Source organism: Orycteropus afer, unplaced genomic scaffold, assembly GCF_000298275.1.
Source record: "Orycteropus afer afer isolate SDZICR_OR568_19922 unplaced genomic scaffold, OryAfe1.0 scaffold00656, whole genome shotgun sequence".
Taxonomy (NCBI): domain Eukaryota; kingdom Metazoa; phylum Chordata; class Mammalia; order Tubulidentata; family Orycteropodidae; genus Orycteropus; species Orycteropus afer.
The window spans coordinates 333,064-347,479 of NW_006922243.1; the positions used below are offsets into that span (position 1 = coordinate 333,064).

The following is a 14,416-nucleotide window of genomic DNA, read 5'->3' on the forward strand; positions in this document are numbered from 1 at the left end:
ATTTACATCCTTTGATTTTTAACTTATTTATGCCTTTGTGTCTAAGATGTGTCTCTTGCAGGCAACATATTAATCATGTATAATTTCTTCCTCTTGATGGTGTTGCACATAATTCTTAGTCTTTATTTTTCTTCATCCTTTTCTTTTTTAATCATTTCTGAAGCAGATTAGTATTGGGATTTGTCCTCTATGTCACTCATTATTTCTTCCATCGATTCAGTTCTGGTTCTATGTCCTTCCATTGAGTTACCTATTTCTGATACTCAATTGTTCATCTTCTGAATTCCTGGTTGTTGTTTTTGTATGGCTTCTAATGTCTTTTTTCCCCTTATATTGTTTTCTCAATTCTTCTAGCTTTTATCTGTGTTTTTCTTGAGCTCTTTGAGGATCCTAAAAAGTCTTTTTAATTCCTTATCAAGTAGTTCTATTACCATTTCTTCCTCAGGAAGGTTTCCTGCCCCTGTATTTTCCTCACTCATTTGAGGCATCTTATTCTGTTTCTTCAAATGATTTGTTATTATCTACTATCTCCAAAATGTTAAAGTATTTATTTATTTATATATCTTGTTCTGATTTTTTTGTTTTGTTTGATGTATCAGGAGTTTTGTTTGTTTGTTTCTTTTTTTTTTCCCTTATCTGAGATTTTGAGTTTTCATGATTTTGAATTTTGTTCCACATTTTTTCTCACTCTATCTAGAATCTACAATTTTGTTCCTTTTCCAAGCACTGGGAGGCATGGTGGTACTGGGGCAATTGAAGTGGGCATGAGTCTCCAGTTGCTGGTCCAACAGTGTAGGAGTGCATGCTGCAGATCCTCTGGCTGTGGAACAAGAAGGGATCACCACTGGTCCTGGGAAGGGAAGTGGAAAGAGGAGGATGGAGCATGTTCCCCTAGCCTCTGGTGTGGTCACTGGGGTGCCCTCTGCAGAGTGCAGCAGTCAGGACCCAGCCCCAACCAAATGTGAGGAGGAAGTGCTGTCTGGAGCCTAGTCAGGTAGGCTATCTCTAGCTGCCACTCCAAGGATCCTCCACTCCATCAATGCCACCTGCCCAAATGACCAGAGATGGCTGCTGGTAAGTAGTTTATTCCTGTTTTCTGGCTCCCTGTCTGCTCTGTGGTCACCTGGATCCCTAGGGCTGTCACCTACCTTCCTGTACTTTATCTCCTTAGATCTAGTTCATGTTCTGCTTACCTTGCTTCACTCTAAGTTTGTATACACATTACCTCTGTCTTCTATTGGGAATTCTGTGAAGTTGTTTTCCTGTGTTCCTTACCCAGGAACACTACTCACTTTGTTTCAAGATGGCTGTGCTGCACTTAGTCAGTGATAGGTTGCTTACAGTCCCTAAATCTCCTTTTTCATTTTTTCATTCAGTTTCTTCTTCCTATTGGTGTACAATCTAATTATCCATGCTTCTGTTTGCTGTTCTGGGTTCCCAGCTTGTCATCTGTATCTCTTTCATTTGGTTTCTCAGTTCTTTGCTGTAGGGGGTATAGCATGGTGTATGTGACTGAGCTGTCTTGGGTTATCTCCTTCTGTTGTTTATTTCTAGTATCGTTCTCTTGTGGTTAGAAAATGTGCTTTGTATGATTTTAATCGTTTTTAATTTATTAATGCTTGTTTTATGGCCTAGTTTATGATCTATTTTGGAAAATGTTCCCTGTGCACCTGAGAATGTATATCCTGCTGCTCTTGAGTGGAATGTTCTAGACATATCTGTTACTTCTGTTTTATGTTTAGTGTTCTTTAAGTCTTTTATTTTCTTGTGGGTACTCTACCTAGTTTATCTGTCCTTTATTGAAAGTAGGAGCTCTGGTGGCATAGTGCCTAAGGCATTTAACTGCTAACCAGAGGCTGGTGGTTCAAATGCACCAGCCACTTCTTGGAAGGAAGCCTGGGCAGTCTACTTCTGTAGAAATACTGCCTCAGAACCCCAAGGAGGCATCACTATGAGTTGGAATCGACTCCATGGCAGTGAGTTTGGTTTTTATTGAGAGTGGAGTATTTTTATTGAAAGTCTCTATTATTCTTGAATTGCATTTTTCTTCCTTTAATTCTGTCAGTTTTTTCCTTTATGTGTTTTGGGGTTTTTGTGTTACATACTATGTGTTACTTACTATGTGTTACACACTTTGTATGTGCTATGTATTCCTCTGGATTCAACCTCTCAACATTATCAAATATTCTTCTTTATTACTAGTAACTTTTTTTTTTTAATTTTTTATTGTGATCTGGGTGAAAGTTTACAGAGTAAATTCACTTTCCATACAGCAGCTCACATACATTTTGTCTCATGATATTGACTGCAATTTCCCACAATACAACAGCTCTGCTCTCACTTCTGCCCCATAGTTACCTCATCCCTGTATCCTTCCCTCCTATGCACTCCTGCCCAGTGAGCTGTCTCCCTGTGTATACACAGCCCTTCTATTCTCCTATGATTGATCTCTCCAAGGAGTATTTCTGCCTAATGTAAATGTTCAGCTCATATGCCTGTCTTTTGTTTGGCTAGAAGCCACAGGAGTGGGTTCAGTTCCAGACCTGAAGGGCAGCTAGGAGCCATAGTCTCAGTGGTTCCACCAGGCTCTATCAGACCAGCAAACTTGGTCCCTCTTTTTTGTTTTTTAATGATTTTGAATCTTGTTCCACATTGTTCTCCCACTCTATCCAGGATCTCCTAGATTGATCTCCCTCCGAGTGGTTGACAGTGGTAGCTGGGCACCATCTAGTTCTTCTGGTCTCATAGTCGTATAGGCTGAGGACTGCATGGTATACCAGTCCCTCGGACTATTTGTTTCCGTGTGTTCTTGGTTTTCTTCATTCTTCAAGCAGCAGTCAGGAAGTCAAAATATGCATTGCATTGGGCAAATCTTCTGGAAAACACCTCTTTAAAGTGTTAAGGAACAAAGACGGGACTTTGAAGACTAAGGTGCATCTGACCCAAGCCATAGTATTTTCAGCCACCTCATATTCAGGTGAAAGCTGGACAGTGAATAAGGAAGACTGAAGAAGAGTTGATGCACTTGAATTGTGGTATCGGTGAAGAATATTGAATGTACCATGGACTGCAAGAAAAACAGACAAATCTGTCTTGAAGGAAGTACCGATGGAATGTTCCTTAGAAGCGACAATGAATAGACTTCTTTTCACTTACATAGGTGTTCCGGTTACCTAGTGCCACTCTGACAAGAAATATACCACATATGGTCTGGCCTTAACAAACAGGAGTTTATTCTTACAATTTGGAGGCTTTAAGTTCAAGTTGAAGTACCAGACACTAGGGGCTGGGTGAAAGCCCCTTAACCTTGGGGTCCAGCTCTGCCTTCTGCTCCTGGCCCACTGGAGCTAAAGGTGTTTCTTCATTCAGACAGCTGCTGGCTGCTGAGGTTGAGAAGCCCCAAGGTTGACAAGTAAAAAAGGCACAGTCCTGATATTACTAAACCACACAGCAGGCCATTAACATAAGTCCATTATAAATCCCAAGGTTGGCAGAGCATAGCAAGCTGCTGAGCAATGACACAGCTACATGCAGGGTCCAAGCATGCCATAAACTAGAGAACATTCCCAAGGCTTCTTCTTATATACAGGAAGCAGACCACATACCCAAAGGCAGCTACTCTGCTGCTTGTGGTAGATCCCACCATGGAGCTGATTACCAGTCTCATCATGGGGAATAACTACCACCACTTGCCCAGCCACTCAACCAGGCCCAGCCAAGTTGACATACAAACATAACCACCACATTAGATCATGTTGTCACAAGGAACCAGTCCCTGAAGAAACATATCATTCTTGGTAAAGTAGAGGGTCAGTGAAAAAGAGGAAGACCAACAAAATGGATTGACATAGTAGCTTGGATGAAGGGCTCAAGCACAGCAGCGATTGGGAGGATGGCACAGGACCAGGCCGTGTTTCCTTCTGTTGTACTCACTCACTGCTGTGGAGTCAGATCCGACTCATTGCAACCCATCCTTGGGTGTCCAAGGCAGTATCACTACAGAAGTAGATTGCCCAATCTTCCTTCCGAGGAATGGCTGGTGGGTTTGAACCACTAGCCTTCTGATTAGCCATCAAATGCCTTAGGCACTGCATCACCAGAGCTCCTTTCTGTTGTACATTGGGTCACTATAACTGACTCCATGGCACCTAACAGCAACAACAACATGACTACCAGATGTTGGCTGCAGTTTCATAGATTATCTAAATCAGGCTTGCTCCAAATGGCTCAAAATTGGTTTCTTTGAGCTCTGGTAGCATATTGCGTAAGGCATTCACTGCTAACCAGAAGGCTAGCGGTTCAAACCCACTGGCCACTCCTCAGAAGGAATATTGGGCAATCCACTTTTGTAGAGACACGACCTTGGAACCCCAAGGAGGGGTCACTATGAATCAGATCCAACTTGATGGCAGTAAGTTGGGTTTTTTGGTTTGTTATTCATGAAAACAGTGAGATATGTCTAAATTTGAGTTTGGTGCCAGTGGATTTTTTTTGGGCTAACAGGCCTCAGCTTGCTATGAAAAAGTAAACAACTTTGGACCAATACACAGAGGCCATTTCTGAATCATTTATAACACCTATAAACATGGCTGGGAGCTCTGGTGGCTTAGTGCCTAAGGCATTTGACTGCTAACCAGAAAGTTGGCATTTCAAACCCACCAGCCATTCCTTGGAAGAAAGACTGGGCAATCTATCTCCATAGAGATACCATCTCAGAAACCCAAGTACAGGTCACTATGAGTTGGCACCGACTTCACTGGCAGTGACTTTTTTTTTTTTTTTTGGATAAACGTGGCTATCAGCTTTCTAGAGTCAGAAAGAGAACCATAGATTAAATTCTTATGCAGAAAGAGAAGGGGTTTTGTTAATCTTTTATCTATGGAGATCCATATTCAAATTTTGTCAAGTGCCTAATACTGTCCTTCAAACCACCCTTTTTTCCAGCCTGTTATCTTGTGTTGCAGTTAGTCGTTGTGCCTCTTTAATTTTCTTTAGTTTGGAATAGTTCTTCAGCCTTTCTTTGTCTTTCATGATCTTGCCATTTTTGAAGAGTAGTGCCTGAGGCATTTGACTGCTAACCAGAAGGCAGGTGGTTCAAATCCACCAGCCACTCCTTGGAAGGAGGGTTGGGCAATCTACTTCCATAGAGATACTGCCTCAGAAACCCAAGGAGGGTTCGCTATGAGTTGGATCCAACTTGACAGCAGTGCATGCATGTGTGCATATAGGCCAGTTCATTTATGGATTATTTTACAACTTGGTTTGTTTGTGTTCCCTCATTTATTTTGGCAGGAATATCACAGATATGATGCTGTGTCCTTTTCAGTGCATCCTTTCAGGAGGCACATGATTTCAGTTTGTGTCATTGCTGGTGATTATAACTTTGGCCACTTGGTTAAGGTGGTGTCTGCCAGGCTTCTCCATTGTAAAGGTAACTTTTCTCCTTTATAATTCATAAATAATTTATGGAGGCACATTATCTAGACTATGTGACAATCCTATTCTTCAACAAACTTTCATCTACTTGTTTTAGTGATGATTATTGCCTAAATCAATTTTTATTGTGATGTTGCCAAAAGGTATAATACTCGTAACTTTGTAATTCCTCTGCATTTATTTTTTGGCCCCATTTCATTTTTTAAGCATGTATTGTAGTATCTGTCTCTCTTCCCTTTCTTCATTAAGTTGGCTGGCTTTCATGGTCATTTTACTACATTACTGAGGTTTTACTACTGAGAATTAAAATGTCCAATTGAGAACCAAAAAACCCCAAATCACTGCCATTGAGTTGATTCCAACTCATACCGACCCTACTGGGATTCAGAAGCAGACTGCCTCATCTTTCTTCTGTGGCATATCTGGTGGGTTCAAACCTGACCTTTTTGGTTAGTGGTCAAATGCCTTAACCAGTATACCACTAGAGCTCCTTTCTAATTAAAAGTAGGTACTTTAATCTGCCATAATAAAATCTCTCAGACTAGGAGCATTTTGACATATCTAAAGAAGAATAAACATGTGTTTCAAAGGTTAGGAAACTCTCTCTCTCTCTCCAGGTACCTGTCACACAGGGCAGGAAGAGGGACCAATATGATGCGGAGGCCTGGGCTGCTCCTTGTATCTCTTCTTGCCTGCTGCCCAAGGACAGCCTGAGGGAATCCATGTGAAAGCATTGTGTAAGATGGAAAAACATTGGGTGAATGTAAAGGTGTGATGCCCAAATGGCTGAAAAAAGAGGAATATTAGAGGGAGTTTAAATTATGAAAAGGGTAGTCTTTGAGCCCTATATAGTAAACTTACCATGTAAATAGATACAGTAAATGCCCAAGACTTGGGCTTGAAAGATCAACTTTCATTTGAGACCAACATAAAACCTTGTTTCAAAGAATATTTGTATCTCCAAAGGGGTTATTGAGCTAAAGAAAATGAATTTATAAATGGTTTTATTGGTTGGTTTGTATTGGCCTTTGTTAGTTGCCAAATATATATATGTCTTTACATAGTCACTGTTACTAGTTTCTTATACTGTTTTTTAGACTAATTTAGAGATTCTTTATAGGGTATGTAATTCATTTTTTCCATTTTAGTTTTTGTGGTAGATAAAGTTGTATGTCAACTTGGTTGGGCCTGGTTGAGTGGCTGGGCAGCTGGTGATATTTATTCCCCATGGTGAGATTGGTAATTAACTCCATGGTGAAATCTATTGGAGCAGCTGAGTAGCTGCTTTGGGTATGTGATCTGCTTCTCGTATATGAGCAGCAGCTTTGGGAATGGTCTCTAGCTTATGGCATGCTTGAACCTTGCATGTAGCTGTGTCATTGTTCAGCAGCATGCCATGGTCTGCCAACCTTGGGACTTTCAGTGGACTTGAATTAATGGTCTGCCATGTGGTTTGGTAACATTGGGACTGTGCCATTTTATTTGTCGACCTTGGCCTTGTTAGCCTCAGCAGACAATAGCTGCCTGAGTGAAGAGATGCCTCTAGCTTCAGTGGGCCGGGAGCAAGAGGCAAAGCTGAAGCCCAAGGTTAAGGGGCTTTCACACAGCCCCTAGAGCCTGGAACTTGAATTTTTAGCCTTCAGAACTGTAAGAGAATAAACTCTTAATTGTTTAAGCCATCCCATTTGTGGTATATTCGTCAGAGTGGCACTCGGTAACTGAAACAGTTTTCATTTTAAAATGCCTCTTGTAAGCATTTGGCTTGTAAATATCTTATTTTATACTTTCCTAACAGTGTATCTGTTTTTATGTCACTCTTTTATAGGTACTTCCTATTTAACAGACATTGTATGGTGGGCTGGTACAATTGCAAGTAAGTACCCTGTAGGTTGAGGAGTTTGTTCTTTTAATTTCTTAAGATCAGTCATTCTGTCTATATAGGGCTGGAGGTGGGTGGAATGAGCCTATTCTTTGGAATGTAGTATAATTCTACAGCTTACCAGGGTCGGGTATGCCATCCCCAATGCCCTCCCTCCTCTACCTCTTGCAGAGTGTCTCAGTTCTGTCTCCTCCAAGCTTCTTTCCCCTAGCTGAAAGGGAATAGGATGGAACAGGGTAAGTTGAAGATAGGCTAGGAGGTCATAGAGGAGGCAGAGGCTCCTACTGCCTGCTTTAAGCCCTGGACTTAGTCTAGATCAAACTCTCCTGGAATGAAGGATTTAAAAATTTCTTCAGAGACAGTTGGAGGCTTACTTGTCTGTAGTTCGGCTATTAGGCATTTGGTGAAATTCCATGTGTCAGGCTACCAACTTTTACTCCACAGAATTGGTCCTTATAAAGGAGCGTTTCATGGCCAGGTCACAGTCATGTGTTGGTATAATGCAAAAATGCATTAATCAAGTGTAAATACATAACAGAAAAATGCATTAGATATTTCAGAAATATCATGAGATTTATATGTCACATACTGGTTTTCAGGCAAGAGATTTTCTGGTAAATACTGAATTCTTTCATTGAGGTACTCATCTTTATGTTCTCCTCTCTGTGAAGTCTATTCACACGTAAGAAAGTGGTCCTGTGCAAGCAGTTGTGTTTTCATTGAGTGTGCAGCAGTGTGTCACTGTGGCCCTGCTGCTTACCATGGAATAGTCCCTGCTCATCGAAAGGGAAGAAACCCTTTGTGAAGGCATGTGAGAAGCTCTGTGACTGATCTTAAAAAACCAATGTTGTGTTAAGGAGAAAGCATAAATATGCTCCTATGTTGCAACACTGTTGGTTAGATTGGGAATTTTCATAGATGGCTGAAAACTACTCATCTTACTACTTTGACCTAGTGAAGCTGCTGGACATGCTGTTTTCTGCCATTTCAACTGTTAAACAAGTTAATCATGCTCCAGGTTTAATCTAAACAAATGGTAAAGAATTAACCTATTTAAGGCAAAGCCTTAAAACTTTAATTAAACCCTGTGATCAATGCTAAAATATAACTATGACTGCAAGTGGTAACCTTGTGATTCTCTTGACAGTGGCTGTTGGCCAGATTGGAAACTTCTTGGCTTATACAGCAGTCCCTACTGTCCTGGTGACTCCTCTGGGTGCCCTTGGTGTGCCTTTTGGGTAAGAACTGGGATTTTGTTTTTTGGTATTTAATGTACAATTTAGATATTAAAAAGTTTTATTTTAAAATGTTTTCTGTTTAACAATGATAAAATTCTAACTGAAGATAGATTTTCAGTATTCTAGTAAACATTATTTAATTTTATCATTTCAAATTTACTACTGTGTATTATTAACACTTTTCTTAAGAAACTTGCTTTAATATATTTCAAATTGTATCTTACTCATGGATACCAGTGAGTCACTCTTTTCTCTGGAATACTTCCTAGACACTAGAGAGAATTCCCAATGCCTTTGCAAGTTATTCTGAAACACAACTAAGCAAAACTTGTCAGTTGGTGTTTTATCTGGGTGTCTTTACACCCTGTCCCAGGACCTCTGATGGTATAATGCCTAAGGCATTTGACTGCTAAGCAGAAGGCTGGCAGTTCAAACCCACCAGCCACTCCTCAGAACGAAGACTGAGCAATCTACCTCTGTAGAGGTACTGCCTTGGAAACCTAAGGAGGGGTTGCTATAAGTTGGAATCGACTTGAGAGCAGTGAGTTTGGTTTTGGTTTTTGGATACCCTGTCCCACCTCAGATAATTATAGAAGACATGACAATGACACATGGACACCAAGGATGTGAAATAAAGTTTATTGTACAGTGAACACAATAGATTTCCCAAGGAGAAGGGCTCTGGTTTTATTTGGAATGAAATAAGAGTAAGGGGTACTTTGAATTTTTATTGTGGTTAGGTGTAGGTTTCCACACTCAGGCTGAGCTTTCATGATAACATTTCTGCCCATGCAGAGGGACAGAGGGCACAAGGGATGCAGGGCTCCAGGAATGAAGAATGTAGACCATGATGGGTAGAGCTAAGGGAAAATGGGAGAAGTGGAGACTTGAAGGCTGTCTGAGGTCAAACTTCAAAATGGAGTCTTTATTACAGTTGGCTTATCTACAAAAAAGGAGCCCTGGTAGTGCAGAGGTTAAGTGACTCACTGCTAACCAAAAGGTTGCTGGTTCAAACCCACCAGCCACTCTGTTAGAGAAGGATGTGGCAGTCTGATTCCAAAGATTATAGCCTTAGGGCAGTTCTATTTTGTCCTGTAGGGTCTGTGAGAGTTGGAATTAACTCAGAAAAAGAATTCCTTCAAATTTATAAAAGATATATAAAATTCCCAATAGATAAAATGACAAAGGACAAGAAAAAAGGGGAATGGAAGGAATAGAGCTATATAAGAATAACATTTCTGTATATGGAATTAATTTACTATAAATCTGAGGTCTGAGGCAGGTTTTGATAAGTCAAGATGTATTTGGTAAGCTTTAGAGCAACCACTAGAAAGATGACTCATAAAAAATAATAGTGAAAAAATCATTAAAGGAATTAAAATATTACACAAAAAAATATGTAATCAATGGCAAAGAAACTAATTAGCAAGGAATAAAAAGCAACAAAAAGACATGAGATATGTGGAAAACAAAAAGAATGATTGACATAAATTCAGATATATCAATAATATTACTAAATGTCAGTGGGCTAAACAATTCAATCAAAAGGCAGAGAATGTCAGACTAGATAAGAAAATTAGGTCCAATTATAAGCTATCTATAGGAAACACACTTCAATCAATAATAGGTTGAAAATAAAAATTTGGAAAAAGATGTATCATGTAAACACTAATCATAAGAAATCTGGAATGCATATATTAACATCTGACAAAATACACTTTTAAAGAAAAAATTTTTACTAGAGATAAATTTAATAATGGCAAAGGGTCAGTCTGTCAGTAAAACATAACAATTATAAACAAATACACACTAAAAACAGAGGTCTAAACTATGTGAAGGAAAAAACCAACAAAATAAACAAAGACAATTCAACAATAATACAGACTTCAAGACCCTAATGGATAGAACAGGTAGTGTATCAGGGTTTTGGAATATGGCGTTCTATTAACATACCAGTGCCAGATCCTTCTTTCAACAGAGGTTTTGAGAAACTCAGTGGAACAGATGCAAATAATGATCCTGGAATTATGAGCATCTAATAACAGGAGCTCTGGTGGCGTAGTGCCTAAGGCATATGACTGCTAAATAGAAGGTTGGTGATTCAAACCCACCAACCACTCCTGGGACGGAAGGTTGGGCAATCTACTTCTGTAGTGATACCACTTTGGAAACCCAAGGAGGGGTCACTATAAGTGGAATCAACTTGACAGCAGTGAGTTTGTGTTTTTTATTTTCTTTGAATGAGAAGATAAAGTGACTATAGGAAAGGAACAAATTTAATGACTGGAGAACTTTTTAAAAAAAGCTGGCTGGGCTGAAGAGAAGGCATTAGAAACACAAAAGAGGTCAAGGAGGGGGAAAAAAAAACTTAATGGAACCAACAGGTGTTAAAGACACAGAGAACACACATTGGGAGGATTTCAAGGTGAGCTAAAGCCTTGCATGTGAGAGAAAATGCTGTACCTATGGGAGAAGATTGTATTGGGAAATGGATCAGACTTTCCATAGCTTAATCTATGCCACAGAGTCCAGGAGAGAGTAAGGGGCAGGGAAGAAAAGCTTTCCTCAAATAAACCAAACCCCAAATTGGACCCATGCTACAGGGCCCAAGGAGGAGCTCTGGTAGCATAGTGGCTAAGACACTTGCCTGCTAACCAGACGGCTGGCGGTTCAAACCCACCAGCCACTCCTCCGAAGGAAGGTTGGGCATTCCTACTTCCGTAGTGATACTGCCTCGGAAACCCAAGGAGGGGTCGCTATGAGTCGGGGCCGACTCGACGGCAAATAACAACAACAACACAGGGCCCAAGCCCAACTCTTAGCAACCTTTTTAGCACAAAGCACAAAGTGGAACTGAGGCCTGGGGTTTCAGGACCTGTGGATCTTTGTTGAGGAGAGCTGTCCTTTCTCCTGCAGGGCTGCTAGCAGGTTTGAACTGCAGGGCTTTGATTGATGGCTGAACACCACTGTCACCAAACCTTTCCAAACAGACCCAGGGCCTGCAGCTGTCCTCCCATGCCTGAATCACTGGCTGACCTGTCTCACACTAACAACAGAAAGTAAGCTTTAGCCTTCTCTCCTGGAGGTCACTTCTTGGGCCAATCTCCTTTCTCCTATGTGGACATGCACTCCGGTGAAGGAGCATATTCTTCCACAACAGCCAGCTCCCAGGGCCGCTGACTGAACATAACTAGAAAAATCCCTCCTTAATTACCTTCTCCTCCCTTCATTTTTCTACTTGTTTCTTCCCCAATTTTCCCTCTTTTCTATTGACAGTTTACCCCTCCACCTTCTCATCTTCTTTCATTTTCACCAAACTTTCATCCATTTTACACACACCCCACTTTTGTTTTCTCTCTTTTTCTTATATTTTTTTCCTTTTCCCCTATTTCTTATAATCTATTTTTATATTATTTTTTCATTTCTCCTTCTTGTCCTTGGCTTTCTTTTTTTCTCTTTTTATTTCCTGCCTCATCCAATGGGTGGAACATGTTAACACTCCACTACCAAAAACTGAAAGCAAACTCACTGCCATCGAGTTGATTCTAACTCAGAGCAACCCCCTTTGGGTTTCCAAGGCAGTAAATCTTTATGGAAGTAGATTTTACAGTCTTCCTTCTGTGGAGTGGTTGGTGGGTTTGAACTGCCAACCTTCTGGCTAGCAGTCAAATGCCTTAGGCACTCTGCTACCAGAGCTCCAATCCTCTACTAGGTAGCCATATCTATGACACTGACCACCTTACCCAAAAGATGAGAAACACCAGTAGCTCCTGCACCACAGGATCAATGACAGACAGTGGACAACACCTGCTCATCCCAGCTTCACCTCCTCTTCACGACAGAGACCTGTACCCACATCTCCACCAGTTACTCCATCAACACAGAGAAAGCTATGTATAGCCAATCTAACAACCAAAGAAGAATATCAGCTCCACACTTCCAGATATATTAAAACAAAGTGAAACATAAAACTAAGGTGAAACAAATCAGCACATAACCAACAAAGACAGCAACTTCAAAATGTCTAGGAAACAACAGACAACTTCAAATCAAACAAACAAAGAAAGATAGGACAAAATAGTAGAAACAAGTGTCCAAACTAAAGAATTAGGAAATCTCCCTGAAGAAGAATAAATAATATAGGTATATATCCTAAAGAAGTGAGAGCCAGGATAAGAACAGATACATGCACACCCATGTTCATTGCAGCACTATTTACAATAGTTAAAAGATGGAAACAAACTAGGTGCCCATCAACAGAAGAATGGATAACCAAACTATGGTACATACACACAATGGAATACTATGCAACCGTAAAGAATAGTGTAGAATCTACAAAACACTGCATAACATGGATGAACTTGGAGGACATTATGCTGAATGAAATAAGTCAATCAAATAAGGACAAATACTGTATTAGTGCATTATTGTAAAAAGTCAAGGAAAAGTTATATATATGGAAGGAAATTTTCTTTGTTGGTTACCAGGGGTAGGAGTGGAAAGGGAGGGAACAATGCTAGATAGGTAGAGACAAGTATTGATTTGGATGAAGAGAAGGGCAATGTACCAAATGTGAGTGATTAACACAGTGGCATTGAAGAAGAGGAAGACACAGAGAGGTGCATGGGAGGTACAGACAACAAAGATGAACCATTTTACACATCGAGTACTGCACTGTCAGTGATGGCAAACATTGATGTATGAGTGGATAGATGAGTGGTGCTTTGGTTACCTAGTGCTGCTCTGACGAGAATATACCACAAATGAGATGGCTTTAACAAACAGGAGTTTATTCTCACAGTTTTAGAGGCCAGAAATCTGAGTTCAAAGTGCCAGGCTTTAGGGGCTGGGTGAAAACCCCTTGACTTTAGGCTTCAGCTCTGCCTCTTGCTCCTGGCCCACTGAAGCTAGAGGCATCTCTTTACTCAGGCAGCTTCTGGTTGCTGAACCTGACAAACCCAAGGTTGACAAGTGAAAAGGCACAGTCCTGATATTACCAAACCACATGGCAGGCCATTGATTTAATTCCATCAAAAATCCCAAGATCAGTAGATCATGGCTGCCTGCTGAACAACCACTCGGCTACATGCAAGGTTCAAGCATGCCATAAGCAAGACACCATTCCCAAAGCTGCTTCTTATTATATGGGAAGCAGACCACATCCCTAAAACAGCTACTCAGCTACCCACCATGGAAGTGATTGCCAGTTTCATCATGGGGAATAACTACCACCAGCTGCCCAGCCACTCAACCAGGCCAAGACAAGTGGACACATACCTTAATTACCACAGGTAGACAGGCTGAATGATTAGGTATGTCTCTGCAGGGGGGAATGTGCCCATAACTATGTATAGGGTTGGCAGACAATGTTTCTTCAAGTGTATTTGTATGTTCTGTAAGAATTTCTAGGTATATAGTAAATCTGACAAGGGACAAGGTTGTAGTACTTCTAGGCCACAGCCAGCTACCCAGAGTAAGAAGTAGCATTGGGACTATGATTGCAGGGGACTTCAAGCTCAATTGGCGTAACATATTACACAAAAATATTTTTCCACATCCTACTTTGGCGAGTAGTGACTGGGATCCTAAAAGCTTGCAAGCAGCCATCTAGATGCAATGATGGGTCTCTTCTCATTCAGAGTAAAGAATGAAGAAAGCCAAAGATGCATGGAAATAGTTAGTCTCAGGGACTGGTACACCATGTGATCCTCATCCTATATGACTATGAGACCAGAAGAACTAAATGGTATCCAGTTACCTCTGTCAGCCACTCGGAGAGAGATCTATGTAGGAGGATAGAGGGAGAGAACAATGTGGAACAAAACTGAAATCATTAAAAAAAAAAAAAAAAGGGGGTTACTGG

The 14,416-nt window shown here is 40.7% G+C and overlaps 1 protein-coding gene across 1 annotated transcript in view; it reads left to right on the forward strand.

Annotated features, from left to right (window-relative positions):
* Positions 1-14,416, forward strand: part of NIPA1 (NIPA magnesium transporter 1) — a 234,505-nt gene that overhangs the window by 154,300 nt on the left and 65,789 nt on the right. The window contains exons 2-3 of the mRNA XM_007956734.2: positions 7,262-7,309; positions 8,463-8,553. Coding sequence (XP_007954925.2) covers positions 7,262-7,309; positions 8,463-8,553 — 139 coding nt within the window. The remainder of the gene's footprint in view (positions 1-7,261; positions 7,310-8,462; positions 8,554-14,416) is intronic.